The sequence below is a fragment of the Capsaspora owczarzaki genome (assembly GCF_000151315.2).
Source record: "Capsaspora owczarzaki ATCC 30864 unplaced genomic scaffold supercont2.5, whole genome shotgun sequence".
NCBI lineage: Eukaryota > Filasterea > Ministeriida > Capsasporidae > Capsaspora > Capsaspora owczarzaki.
Window position 1 is genome coordinate 1,574,104 of NW_011887296.1, and position 11,764 is coordinate 1,585,867.

Consider the following 11,764-nt stretch of genomic DNA (forward strand, 5'->3'; position numbering starts at 1 on the left):
CACTTTCACTCGCATTTTCCTTCTCCAGTCTGAGATTCTGCTTTTCGTTCAGTCTGTATTTTTCAAACCAAAATGGGCAAAACGAAAGGTTTGTGAATTTCCTCAGAACTTTGAATCATCATCATCATCATCATCATCATCATCATCATCATATGGATGGATGGATGTCGACTTCTACTTGCTATGACTGCTAGTGGCTGGTTGGCGCTTGTTACGAAACTCATTCTTATGCTTGACGACCCGCTGCAGGTGGGCTTCCGCGTGGATCGCTGATGGACGTCGACGAGCTGCGACCCGCGTCGAGCAGCGCCAGACAGCCCGCCTCGTCTGCAGGTGGATTCGGAGCACACGCGTCGCCGTCATCGTCGGGCGGCTGGACTGGCATGGCGGTGGACGGACAGCCTGCCGGTCGCCAGCCGGCAGCCCAGCGCAAGAACAAGAACGGTCAACGCGGAGCCGCTCGCGGTGGTCGCAATGGACGCGGTGGGGCGCAAGCTCAACACCAGCGCCAGCAAGGGCGCAGTCACGCTCAGGCCCAGGTCCAGCAGCATGGCCATGATGCCGGATCCAGCTCGATGGACTTGGACTCGCCCGCTGGCGTCGCGTCCAATGACAACGGCTACCACGATTCAGAGTTCATGTCAGATGCGGCCATAGGCATGATTTTGAGCTCTGGAGCGGCGGCAGGCCGGGGCGCTGGAGGATTCTTGTCGGCGGGAATGGGTCTTGACGATGGTGGCGCCGGCGAGGATGCATCCCTCACCGCTGGAAACACGCGCGATCGGAGCAACCTTCCTGAAGCAGGCGACGGTGCACAGGCGGCCCTGGAGCTACTGGAGGAGCAGTCGATGGCGAAAAAGGCAAAGCAACAGTTCGCCAAGGCTCAACGCGCTGGCAATCTCATGGACGATGGCACTGGCATGATACCCTTTTCTCGAGCTCGCGCTTTCCCTAGTGGCGAACGTAATGTGCTAGTGCTTGCGCTGTGTGGTTTGCAATCGTTGAACTGGAAAACTCAATTTTTTGTTGTTTTGTTTTTGGCTTTTCGCTCCTGGACGTAAACAGTCGTGATGCTAGATGCTAGCGAGCTAACACCTATTCCATCGTCACTGCGCAAAACCATCGACGGCACAAAGCGAGTTGGCAAGCGCAAAGTCACGGCCAAGTCCAACCGAAAGAAGATTAAAATGTTTGAAATGGCCAGCAACCGCGCTGCTCAATCTGCCACAAGGTTGGCCAAGTTGGATGTCAAGCATGCATTGCGGGAAAAGTTCAAGCACTTGTATTGAAGACACAAAACACAAAGAGAGACGATTTGAAATATTCCATCTGTGAGATTCTTGTTCCAGTTCCAATTTTCACAGTTCAAACCCTTTTCCCCACATTTACTTCATGCTGCAGTGGTGATGCAGCTGTTGCAAACCAATGGAAGCAATCGTGAAGTTTACAACAACGGCTTGGTCAAAACGACTAGATTGCACAAAAATATTCATCGTCAAACACGAAACGGCACACAACAACCCAAAACAACTGCTTTCAAGCCTCGCTCGGCTCCACGGCGCTGGGCTCCGCTGCGACCGTAGGTTCACTCCTTTGAGCAGCGCCATTTTCGTGCACATCCATTGGAGCAGCAGCTGTGGGAGTATCAACCGAGGGTGAGTGATGTGATTGCAAATCAGCAGCATCCGCCTTGCCATCCCCATCACCACGCGACGCTTCCGAGGCGGAGCGCGCAGGAGATCGCGAGCGCACCGGTGAACGTGAGGACGAGCGCCGACGACGAGACGACGACGAGGACGACGACGACTTGCGCGAAGGTGAGCGAGAGCGAGACCGTGCCCGACGAGGAGGAGAGCGCGAGCGCGAGCGAGATCGGGATCGTGCACGGCGAGAAGGAGAACGTGAGTGCGAGCGGCGACGGTCGCTGCGTCGAGACCGGTCATAGTCGCGATCACTGCTCCGGCGAGGGGAGCGAGATCGCGAACGACGACGACTCGACGATGACGAATGGCCGCCAGACGATCGAGAGGACCCGGGGTTGTCGAGATCGACATACGAGCCTCGCGGATAGCGATTAAAGTCGTCGCGACTTTGACGGCCGCCGCCGTCGCGGTCCCGGTCGTTTCCTCCGCGGCGATCGCGATCATCGTAACGACGCGAATCGCGGTGATCGTCGTAGCGTCGGCGGTTGGAAGGCGAGCGCGAACGAGAGCGACGGCGCGGCGGGGAGCGTGACCTACCGCCACCGCCACCGCCACCGCCACGGCGATCGTCACGCCCTGATGGGCTGGATGGGCGGTCTCGCGAGCGGCCTCCGACGGGGGAGCTCGATCCAGACGTCTCTGTAGCAGGAGCAGCAGCGCTGCTCTTGTCCTCATCGTTCGCTGGCAAATAGCTCTGCCCTCGCGCCGCAAAGTTTGCCTGGATTTCCTTGGTGATTGGCACTGGGATGCGCGGAAGCAGCGTGCCCAAGAACTTTGAGTCGACGAGCAATCCACGCACAAACTCGCCAATGGTTGTGGGTTGCGCCGAGGCAGCCCATTGCAGCTTGATGGGCTCCTGGTCCTCGAGGTACGGCTCGAACCAGTCCCACAAGTCCTTTGGCGGCGTGCAGTAGCGCAAGTACAAGAATCCGATCGCTCTAATCGCGTGCAATTCAAATGCCAAGCACCAGCGCAGTGAGTTGCAGTTCCAATTGAGGTAGCATGTTCAGCATTCGTGACGAATGGATAGCAGTTGTATGAGGTGGCATTGGCAAAGTTGGCCGTTTTTGACCTTTGGATTTTTTTTTTTTTGGATCCGAGTCTGGATGAGCATACCCAAAACATGGCTGGCTTTACCTGATGAACGGCGAGTCGGCGTGGTTGAGCATGGCTGTGAGCTGGTTCTCAGTCAGCCGCAGCACAAAGAGCTTGTACAGCAGGCAGAACGCGGACGACGCTTTGGTGCCGCCGCCGGGCATGAACGGCTCGAGGTCCGACACGCTATTGAAGATCTCATCGATGAGCTGGGGGTGGACCGCGGGGAGGAGGGGGGGGGGGATCCAGGAGCAGAGAGCGAGGCAAGGAAAACGATGCAGGAACGACATGCACAAAACGGCAAGAAACAAGTACCAAAAGCAAGGTCGGTCGGTGAGTTTAAACGGGTTTAAATCAATCTTAGCTCATACTGATCGTTCTGCGATTGCTGAACACTCTGTCTGTCGTTCCTTTGCTCGTTGCTTGTGACTTGCGTTTTGGGACTTACCTCTTGGTAGGTGTTGAGCTCGCTGAGGTCTTCCTTGTAGTAGCGCGCACTGAGAATGTTTTGGTGAAGCAGAAGGTTGAGATTCATTGTCTGCTGGTTGCCCCACAACTCCAACGCGTTCTTCACCATGATTGAAGGGATTTTGAGATTGAAACAAGGGCGAGAAGGGGTCGGTGGGTCGGTGGGTCGAGGGTTATGGGTGGGGGGTTTGGATTGAGTGCAGAAAGAAAGAGAAAGAGCAACAAATAAGAAAAGACTGAGCTGCTCAGAATCTGAGAGTACAGGCCCACTCAACCGATCGAGTCTTGCTTCTGAGGCTGGTGTGAGCAGCCAGGATTCGCAAATCTACCAAATCAAATCCAATGCAAGTCCACTCTACTTTTTTTCTGAGCGACTTTGACGACGATGGCCAAACCAAAGCCCAATGGTGCTCCAGCCAAGTCGGCTCCAGCCAAACCGGCTGCTTCTTCAGCCAAGAAGACCAAGTCATCGACCTCTGCTGCTGCTGCTCCTGTTGCTGCTGCTGCTACGACTGGGACGACTGCGGATGGCCGCTTTGCCCACGTCGCGTACGACCCGCGCTTCAAGGCAAGCTTGACGGCCACCGCTGATGTGACTTTGGGGAAGGGGTGTGTGTGTGTGTGTGTGTGGTTGATCTCGACATCGATTGACAATGTCGGTTGGCGTGGAGTGAAGAGTGAAAGACCGAGTGAGTGTCATCCACATGGAAGAGCGCTTTGCCACACACATGGCCTCACACACAACCATACCATGAGCCGCAGTCAAAAGGCGACTCTGACCAAACCCCCCCGGGTTGTTTAAAGTCAAAAGTTGGTACTCTGCCGAAATGGAATCTCGTGTGCAAGCTAGAGCGACAGGAAACAAAAGGAAGCGGGAGTTGAATGGCGATTGACTGGGATGAACACTTCAACTGCCAACAACGCATGCATCAGGAAAAAACATGCTAACATTGAACATGTCCAACTGTATGGCGAGGGCGGCATAGAGGGGAGCGGGAAGGACGCGGGGTTTTTGGAAGAAAGCGTCATTGTCTGAGATTCAACGGCGGCAGAGTTTTCTCAGACTGACTCAATGATACTCATCGCTCGATTTCCAACTGTGCCTTTTGTTGTTTCGTTCATAGACTCTGCCAAGCAAAAAGTCGCGCATTCCCATCGAGTCGCGCTTCAAGGCCATGTTCAACGACGATCGATTCAATCCCAAATGTAAAGGCATTCGCAATCGAATGCAAAAAAATTGATGCCTAACATTTGTGCTCACTGGGTATGAGTGACTGTCACAGTCACCGTGGACAAGCGCGGTCGTCGAATTGACAGCACTGCAGTGGCAATGCGCAAAGACGATCTCTCGCGCTTTTACGAGCTACAAGATGAGGAGGGCAATGCAGCAAGCGACGACGACGACCAAGACGACCAAGACGACCAAGAAGACCAAGACGATGGCGAGGACGAATCGGACGTGGACGACTCGGAAGCACCCGAATTGGACGAGCAAGCCAAGCGATACGCGCGGGCACGCGGTCTTGTCGACGCTTCCTCGTCGGAAGACGAAGATGCCGACGCGGACGACAGCGCCGATGACGCAGACGCCGCAGAGCTTGGAGCAGAGGACGAAGAATCAGACCCGTGGGCCCTCGACCAAGAGGAAGTGCCGATGGGCGACGATGTCACGAGCCGCCTTGCCGTTTGCAATTTAGACTGGGATCACTTGCGTGCGGTCGACCTGCTCGTGCTCTTCAACTCCTTCAAGCCTGCCGGTGGCACAATCCGAAGCGTGACCGTCTATCCCTCACGTTTCGGTGCCAACCGCATGGCGATTGAAGATCGTGAAGGTCCGTTTGCCGCCATGGCGCGCGAAGGCCGTCTTCCCGCCGCCGCCGCCGCCGCAGCCGACGACGACGACAACGACAACGACAACGACGACGACAACGACAACAACGACAACGAAGAGGCATTCTCATCCAACGACAAGGCCGATTCCAACAAGCAGCTGCGCAAGTATCAATTGTCGCGCATGCGCTACTACTATGCCATCATTGACTGCGACACCCCCGAGACTGCAAACGCCATTTACGATCAGGTATGCAAAAGGCCGAGAGGTGGATACTGGTGTGCTCGTCAAGTGTTTTTTTCTATTTATTTTTTTCTCCGCCGCTCTGATCTTTACTTACCGTCCATATCCTTTGTTGAAATGTCTCTCCTGCAGTGCGACGGCTTGGAACTCGAAGCATCCAGCAACGTGGTGGATCTCCGCTTTGTGCCAGATGACGAAACATTCGACGAATTCCCGCCCCGAGACTCGTCGACCGAGCTGCCTGCAGCAGCCAGCTTCCGGCCGCCAGAGTTTTACTCCTCAGCCCTGCAATCCTCACGCGTCAAGCTCACTTGGGACGAAGACGACGATCAGCGCGTTGCCTTTACGCGTCGCAAGTTCACCAAGGAAGATGTGCAAGAGAATGACATTCGAGCCTACCTTGCCAGCGACAATAGCGATGACGACGAGGATGACGACGAGGATGACAATGACGATGCTCCTGCGGCCCGCAAGTCCAAGTCTGCTGGCTCAGGATTTGTCATTGAAGAGCCCGCCTTTACAATCGAAGAGCCTGCCGGCGTGGCACAAAGCGATTCCGAGGGCGAAGCGACTACTGCGAACGCAGACGACGATTTCTTCAAGCCGGCGGCAGCCACAGGCAACTCCAAGAAGAAGCAGCGCAAGGCCGACACTGCTGCCAAGTATCGAGAGCTTTTGGCTGGCTTCAAGAGCGACAGCATGAGCGGGCGAAATCGTGATCGCCACTTTGCCGCGTCTGCCGCTGCCCAGGCTGGCGACGACGACGATGGCGATGCCAGCAATCCCCAGGAGATGCAAATTACGTTTGCCCCCGGCCTGCGTGCGGCGGCCGAAGAAGCTCTGAAGCGCAAGGACGAGAAGGAGCGCTCGGCAAACAGCGACCTCACCGTGTGGGAGCAGCGCCTGGAGCGCATGCGTGAGCGCAAGCGTCTGCGTCGCCGCGAGCTCGCCTCCCAGTACAAGAGCAAGGCCGATGGCGAGGACGCTGAAGATCGTAGCTACGGTGGCGCGCGCGGCGAGCCCACCGCCACCTTCAGCGACGACGAGGTGGATGTCGACATGAACGACCCGTACTTTAAGAATGCAATGGCGGCCGAGTTTGGCGCAGACTTTGCTGGTGGCAACGCCAAGTCGGCAAACGCAAACGCAAAGGGCAAGGGCAAGAAGCAGTCCAAAAAGCCCGTGCTGCTCTCCGCCGAAGAGCAAGCCCAGCAGGCCAAGGAGCGGGCAGAGCTCGAGCTGCTCATGCTGGACGAGAAGCCGTCCGAGTTGGTTGGCAAGCACTTTAGCCTCGCCAAAATCATCGACAGCGAGAAGGGCAAGAAGGGCAAGAAGGGCAAGAAGGGCAAGCAGGCTGCTGCTGGAGGTGCCGACTCTGACGAAGAGACTGGCGCCCAGGACGACTTCCGTCTGAATGTGAACGACGATCGCTTCAAGTCGCTCTTCTCGTCTGCCGACTTTAGCATCGACCCGACCAACCCCAAGTTCAAAAAGACCAAGGCCATGCAGACCATTTTGGACGAGCGCACCCGACGACGCACCGAGGTCGAAGAAGCGCGCGATCGCGGCCAAACCCTTCCTCCAGCAGAGCCCTCCAACAAGAAGGCCCAACAAGGTCAGGCGGCGGCAGGTGGCCGGCGAATGGACCCCAACCTCTCCCTGCTGGTGAACTCTGTCAAGCGAAAGGCCCAAGACGCGCTCGTTGCTCAACAGCCGAAAAAGGCGCGTGTTTGATTGATGTGGTATTATTTTTTTGGTGGATTACACGACGTTCGTTTTTTTTTTTTTTTTTCGCAGCTCCGTTTTTTGTTTTTCCCCCCGAGTCACGAAGATCACCCCCAACTCCAAAAGAACTCCAACAATAGTTCCTCAACACCACACAGCAGAACGACCTTTGACTCGCCCGATTCCAAAACACAATTTTTTTTTTTTTTTTTTTTTGCACAAACAAAAACGTCATGATGTTTGTATATAAAGGTGAAACAAAGACAAGACACACACAGATCGCTCACTGCCACCACACGCTGCAAGTCGCATTCATTTAGAACAGGTTGATCTTCTTCTTGGTGTCAGTCTTCTTCCAGGCGGGGAGCTTGGAGAACTCCTCGCGAGACATCTTGAAGACAGTCTTGAAGTCGGCGTCGCTCAGCCAGCGCTCGCGCTCAGCCTTGTCAACATCCTCGGGAATCGGGTGGGTGGTGAGCTGGGCAAAGGTGTAGAACTTGGTGACGGGGCCAGACTTGTCGACCGAGCTGAGGAGGGCAGCGCCAGAGGTGGGGCCGGACGAGCCAATCTGGGCCTTGAGCTGCTCGTACGTCAGACCGTTGGACCATTTGTCGGCATCCCAAGCGCCAAAGTAGGCGGTGAACGACGGCGGCTCGTAGCCTTGCTTGACAACGTTGATGGGGGTGTCCTTGTCGCGGCCAGCGGGGTCGGTGGTAATGTACTCGGTGGCAGTGCGAACGGCCTCAGCCTTCTCCTTGTCGTTGGCGCCAGAGCCGAGCCAGAGAACAAGCTCGTCGTACGTGTCGAGGAGCATGACGTCGTCCTCGACGAGATCGGACTGGTCAAAGTCGAAAATCTCCTCAACGTAAAAGTAGCCCTTGCTGTTCGAGCACTGGAAGAGACGCGGGGCGCGGCCGGCAGAGTCGGCAAGACGAGGGGACGAGGCGTACTCGCCCTTGCCGCCGAGGGCAGCCCAGAAGTCAGCGGGCTCGCTGCCCTCCGAAACGTTGTCGGCCTCTTTGCCGCCAGCAACCTGCTTGGCAACAATCTTGGCAATCTCGCGCTCGTCGCCAGTGGCGCCCTTGCCAAACCAAATGTACACCTTCTTGGGGGTCTCGAGGACGAACGTGTCGTTCGAGTTGAGGGAGGCGGCGCGCTCGGCAACCTGGACGGCGCGGGTGTTGAACTCGTTGGTGCCGCGAACCTGGAAGAGGCGGGTGCCGTCAGTGTCGTACGAGTCAGCCTGGGCAGCGTTCTTGAAGCCAGAGCCCTTGCCGCCTTCGTGGACCATCATCTTGCCCTTGAAGAGGCGGAGGAAGTGCTCGGGCTCCTTGTTCTGGACAACACGGACCTGGACGGGGGCACCGCCGAGCTCGTCGTCGAGCTTGGTGGCGAGGATGGCCGAGGCGCCCTTCTCGTCGGTGGTGGACTTGAGGCCCTGCCAGTAGTAGATAATGTAGCACTCCTTGCTGTTCTTGAGGTAAGTGTACAGGAGAATGTACGAGTCACCAGAGTAGAACTGGCCATACTCGGCCTGGGGGATGGCCACCTTCTCAAAGTTCTCAATGCGCCAGATCTGGAGCTTGCCAGAGCCGTCGTCGACAGCGGCCTCGCGCTCGCGAGCAGCCTGGCTGTGCATGCCCTTGACGTCGACCTTCTTGTTGGGATCGACGCGAGCAATGTTCGAGCGGTTGCTGCCCTGGGGGGTGGTGCCGGCAGCAGCCTCGGGCCAGACGGCAAAGTTGGCCTTGAAGAGGGGCGTCTCGCCAGACTCGTTGACCTTGGTGACCTGGGTGTGCGAGGGGTACTTTTTCTGGGCGATAAAGTCGGTGGCGAGCTTCATGGCCGACGAGCGCTCCTGCTTGGTGGCCTTCTTGCCAATCCAGGCAAAGATGGCAGCGCCGCCCTGATCGAGGATGAAGCAGTCGTTGGTGTCGAGCATGTCCTTGTTGAGCGGGGGCGAGGCAACCTCGGTGATCTTGACCGAGCCAGAGGCGTCCGAAACGCGGTAGAGCTTGACGTCGGCCTGCTTGGAGCGCTCAAACGAGGCGTCATCGCCGCCCTCCTCGGCAGTCTTGATGCGCTTCTTGCCGCCAATCTCGTTGAAGAAGGCAGTGTCGTCGTCAGAGCCATCCTCAATGACGGCAATCTCGGCGTTTCCACCGCGCTCCTCGTCGCGGATGCGCTTGCTGACCTCGAGGCCCTTCGAGCGCTCGGCCTTGGACGAGTCGCGGCCGTTCCACTGGATGATCTGGCGGCCATTGTCGAGGATGAAGACGTCGCCCTGGTTGAGCGAGTCGGACGAGAGGGCGACCTGGGCCACACGGACCTGGCGCTTGCCCTTGAGGTGGAGGAGGCGCTTCTCAAACTTGTCCTTCTCGACGTGCTTGAAGCCAGACTCGACACCGCCAGGCAGGTACTTGATGCCCTTGGGGAAGAGGGCGAGGAACTGGTTGGACTCGTGGCCCTCAACCTCGCGGAACTGGACGGGCGCGCCGCCGAGCGAGTCGTCAAGCTCGACCGTCTTGTACGCAGCAACACCAGCCTCGTCCGACGACGTCTCCTTGCCGAGCCAGAAGTGGATGTTCCACTCAAAACCGGCCGACTTTGCCTTGGTCTGCAGGCAAATGTACGAGTCGCCAGAGTGGAACGAGCCGTGCTTGGACGCGTCCACAAGGATGGGCTTCAGCTTCTCAATGCGCCAGATTTCAAGGCCGGCCTTCTTGCCAGCGTTAGCGAATGCGGGATCGACGGACATGGTTAGGGTTGCGAGTTTGGTTTTTTTTTTTCTGTCGAAAATGTACCAAGTTAGAAATTGGTTGATGATTCAAACATGTCAAACAACAACAACAAAGCTAAGAAAGGTGCGAATGGGGGAAGGGGAACAACTAGAGAGAGAGAGAGTGAGGACATGCTTTCCAATTTGCGTCGTTTCATGTTGCTCTCCAATTCTCAATGCACTTGCACTGCATTGTGCACACGTTTGAAAGTGATCACGAAATTTTTCTTTTCGTTGTGTTTTTTTCCTTTTCTTTTTTGTTATGGTTGATTTTTTTGTTTGCTGCATCATCGTTACGTCCAAATCAGGAAGGCGATCTTTTTTCCCCTGTTTTTATTATTATTTTTTTTTTTGTTTTGCCTTTCTCATCATCACCAATTGTTGGTGTTGCAGGTCGCTCGTGGAAACCAGACATGCAAACGCAACCCACTCGCCAAGCGCACATCTTGCCAGCGCGTCGCAGTGCAGCGCTGAATCGAGTAAAGTAAAAAAAAAAAAAAAAAAATTCATAAAAAAAAAAATCGTTTTTTTGTGTTTTGTGCTTGTTCGAATAAAATGCAAACCCACTGTGTAGCGTCAAGCCACATCAGCACCAAGACACCGACCAAACAGCGCGATTGACAGCCGTTGCGACAACCAAAGCGCAGCTCAGTGGCACCGAGGCGCAATCGAACACGGCCGAAAAAAAAGAACGAACGAACGAACAATTGAAAAAAAGAAAAAAAAAGCAAAAATCGCAATGACGAAGCACAGCGAAGAATTTTGTTGAGTTGGCTTGGAAAAAAAAAAGCATGGCTCTCAAAGTGTCATCGTGGAAACGATGTCATTGAGTGCAAGTGTTGAATCGATTGGGGTTTTGATCGAGTTTTAGAGTCAAAGCTTTTGGAGAGAAATCGTCACAAAGTCAAAAGAAGAAGAAAAAAAAAAGAATTAAAAGTCATGATTTGGCTTTTTTTTTTTTTTTTTGTTTTTTGTGTATTGGATCGCGTAAAGTCGCAGTTGGGGCTCAGCCGCCCACATCCCCACATCGAGACAACCGTACACGATGGAGACTCGAACTGTGCAAGAAACGCTCGCGCTCTCGATTGAGAACAAGGCAAACGAACGCGCTGAAACGAAAAAAAAAAAAGAAAAAAAAAGGGAAAATTTTTGGCATTTTTTTTGCTGTTCAACGAAAACAGCAAGCGAGCAACCGCTCCCGAGAATCGATCGTCAGATAGAATGATAGAATGAAGATGATGATGGATGAGAGCGAGTGCGGGGAAGAGCGAACGATGATGGGTGGAAAAAAAAAACTTACAAACGAAAAACAGAAAAAGAACTGAACGAAACACCATTTTAGGGTTGTGTAATGGAAACCAACTCATTTTGAAATGAAAAAAAGAAAAAAAAGAAAACGAAGGAAGGAAGGAAGGAAGGAAGGATTGTGAGTTGGAAAGCATCAAAAGAAGAAAAGAGCGATCCACGACAACGACAATGGCAGAGAAGAGGAAAGAAGACATCAAAGTGCAAAATCAACGAAGATGCAGAAGAAAAGGAAAAAAAGGGAATAAAACGAAAAAAACAAAAACCATTTCAATTTACAGTTGACACTCAATCGGTGGATCAGAGCGGGAATGGGGGGCAGAGAGGCTCAGCACACAGGACGAGTGACAGAGTGCGAGAACACACACAGCCACATGGAGCTGGAGGGGGGGCGCAGTGCTCTGACGCGAACGGAGAAGGACACCAATTTTGACCGTGGAATCTTGAAAAACCAAACTCTTGGTGTGCAAAATTGGTGAAAATTGGTGAAAATCAGTATACATAAAAAATCAACAAAAAAGCGTCCAACGATAGAAATATGAACAAACGAATAAAGTCTGTGTACTGTCGTATGCAACCCCCTTCAATCCAGCGATAACAGCAAGAATTCTAAGA

The 11,764-nt window shown here is 54.5% G+C and overlaps 4 protein-coding genes across 4 annotated transcripts; 2 read left to right on the plus strand and 2 right to left on the minus strand.

Annotated features, from left to right (window-relative positions):
* Positions 1–40: 40 nt before the first annotated feature.
* On the plus strand, positions 41–1,371 carry CAOG_03912 (hypothetical protein). Its single transcript, XM_004363583.2, has 3 exons — positions 41–88; positions 250–963; positions 1,066–1,371. The coding sequence occupies exons 1-3, from the start codon at positions 73–75 to the stop codon at positions 1,287–1,289; spliced, it is 954 nt and encodes a 317-aa protein (XP_004363640.1). The 5' UTR covers positions 41–72; the 3' UTR covers positions 1,290–1,371.
* Positions 1,372–1,457: 86 nt separating this feature from the next.
* Positions 1,458–3,493, minus strand: CAOG_03913 (hypothetical protein). The gene is made up of 3 exons (XM_004363584.2): positions 3,247–3,493; positions 2,841–3,007; positions 1,458–2,641 (listed from the first exon to the last, which is right to left on the minus strand). Exons 1-3 carry the CDS (start codon positions 3,373–3,375, stop codon positions 1,537–1,539), a joined length of 1,401 nt encoding a protein of 466 aa, XP_004363641.1. The 5' UTR covers positions 3,376–3,493; the 3' UTR covers positions 1,458–1,536.
* A 141-nt stretch (positions 3,494–3,634) lies between these two features.
* CAOG_03914 (ABT1-associated protein) lies at positions 3,635–7,124 on the plus strand. The gene is made up of 4 exons (XM_004363585.2): positions 3,635–3,834; positions 4,391–4,472; positions 4,550–5,346; positions 5,473–7,124. The coding sequence occupies exons 1-4, from the start codon at positions 3,652–3,654 to the stop codon at positions 7,072–7,074; spliced, it is 2,664 nt and encodes an 887-aa protein (XP_004363642.2). The 5' UTR covers positions 3,635–3,651; the 3' UTR covers positions 7,075–7,124.
* A 168-nt stretch (positions 7,125–7,292) lies between these two features.
* On the minus strand, positions 7,293–11,163 carry CAOG_03915 (villin). Its single transcript, XM_004363586.2, has 2 exons — positions 11,145–11,163; positions 7,293–9,854 (listed from the first exon to the last, which is right to left on the minus strand). Exon 2 carries the CDS (start codon positions 9,821–9,823, stop codon positions 7,382–7,384), a length of 2,442 nt encoding a protein of 813 aa, XP_004363643.2. The 5' UTR covers positions 9,824–9,854; positions 11,145–11,163; the 3' UTR covers positions 7,293–7,381.
* Between the last annotated feature and the right edge of the window lie 601 nt (positions 11,164–11,764).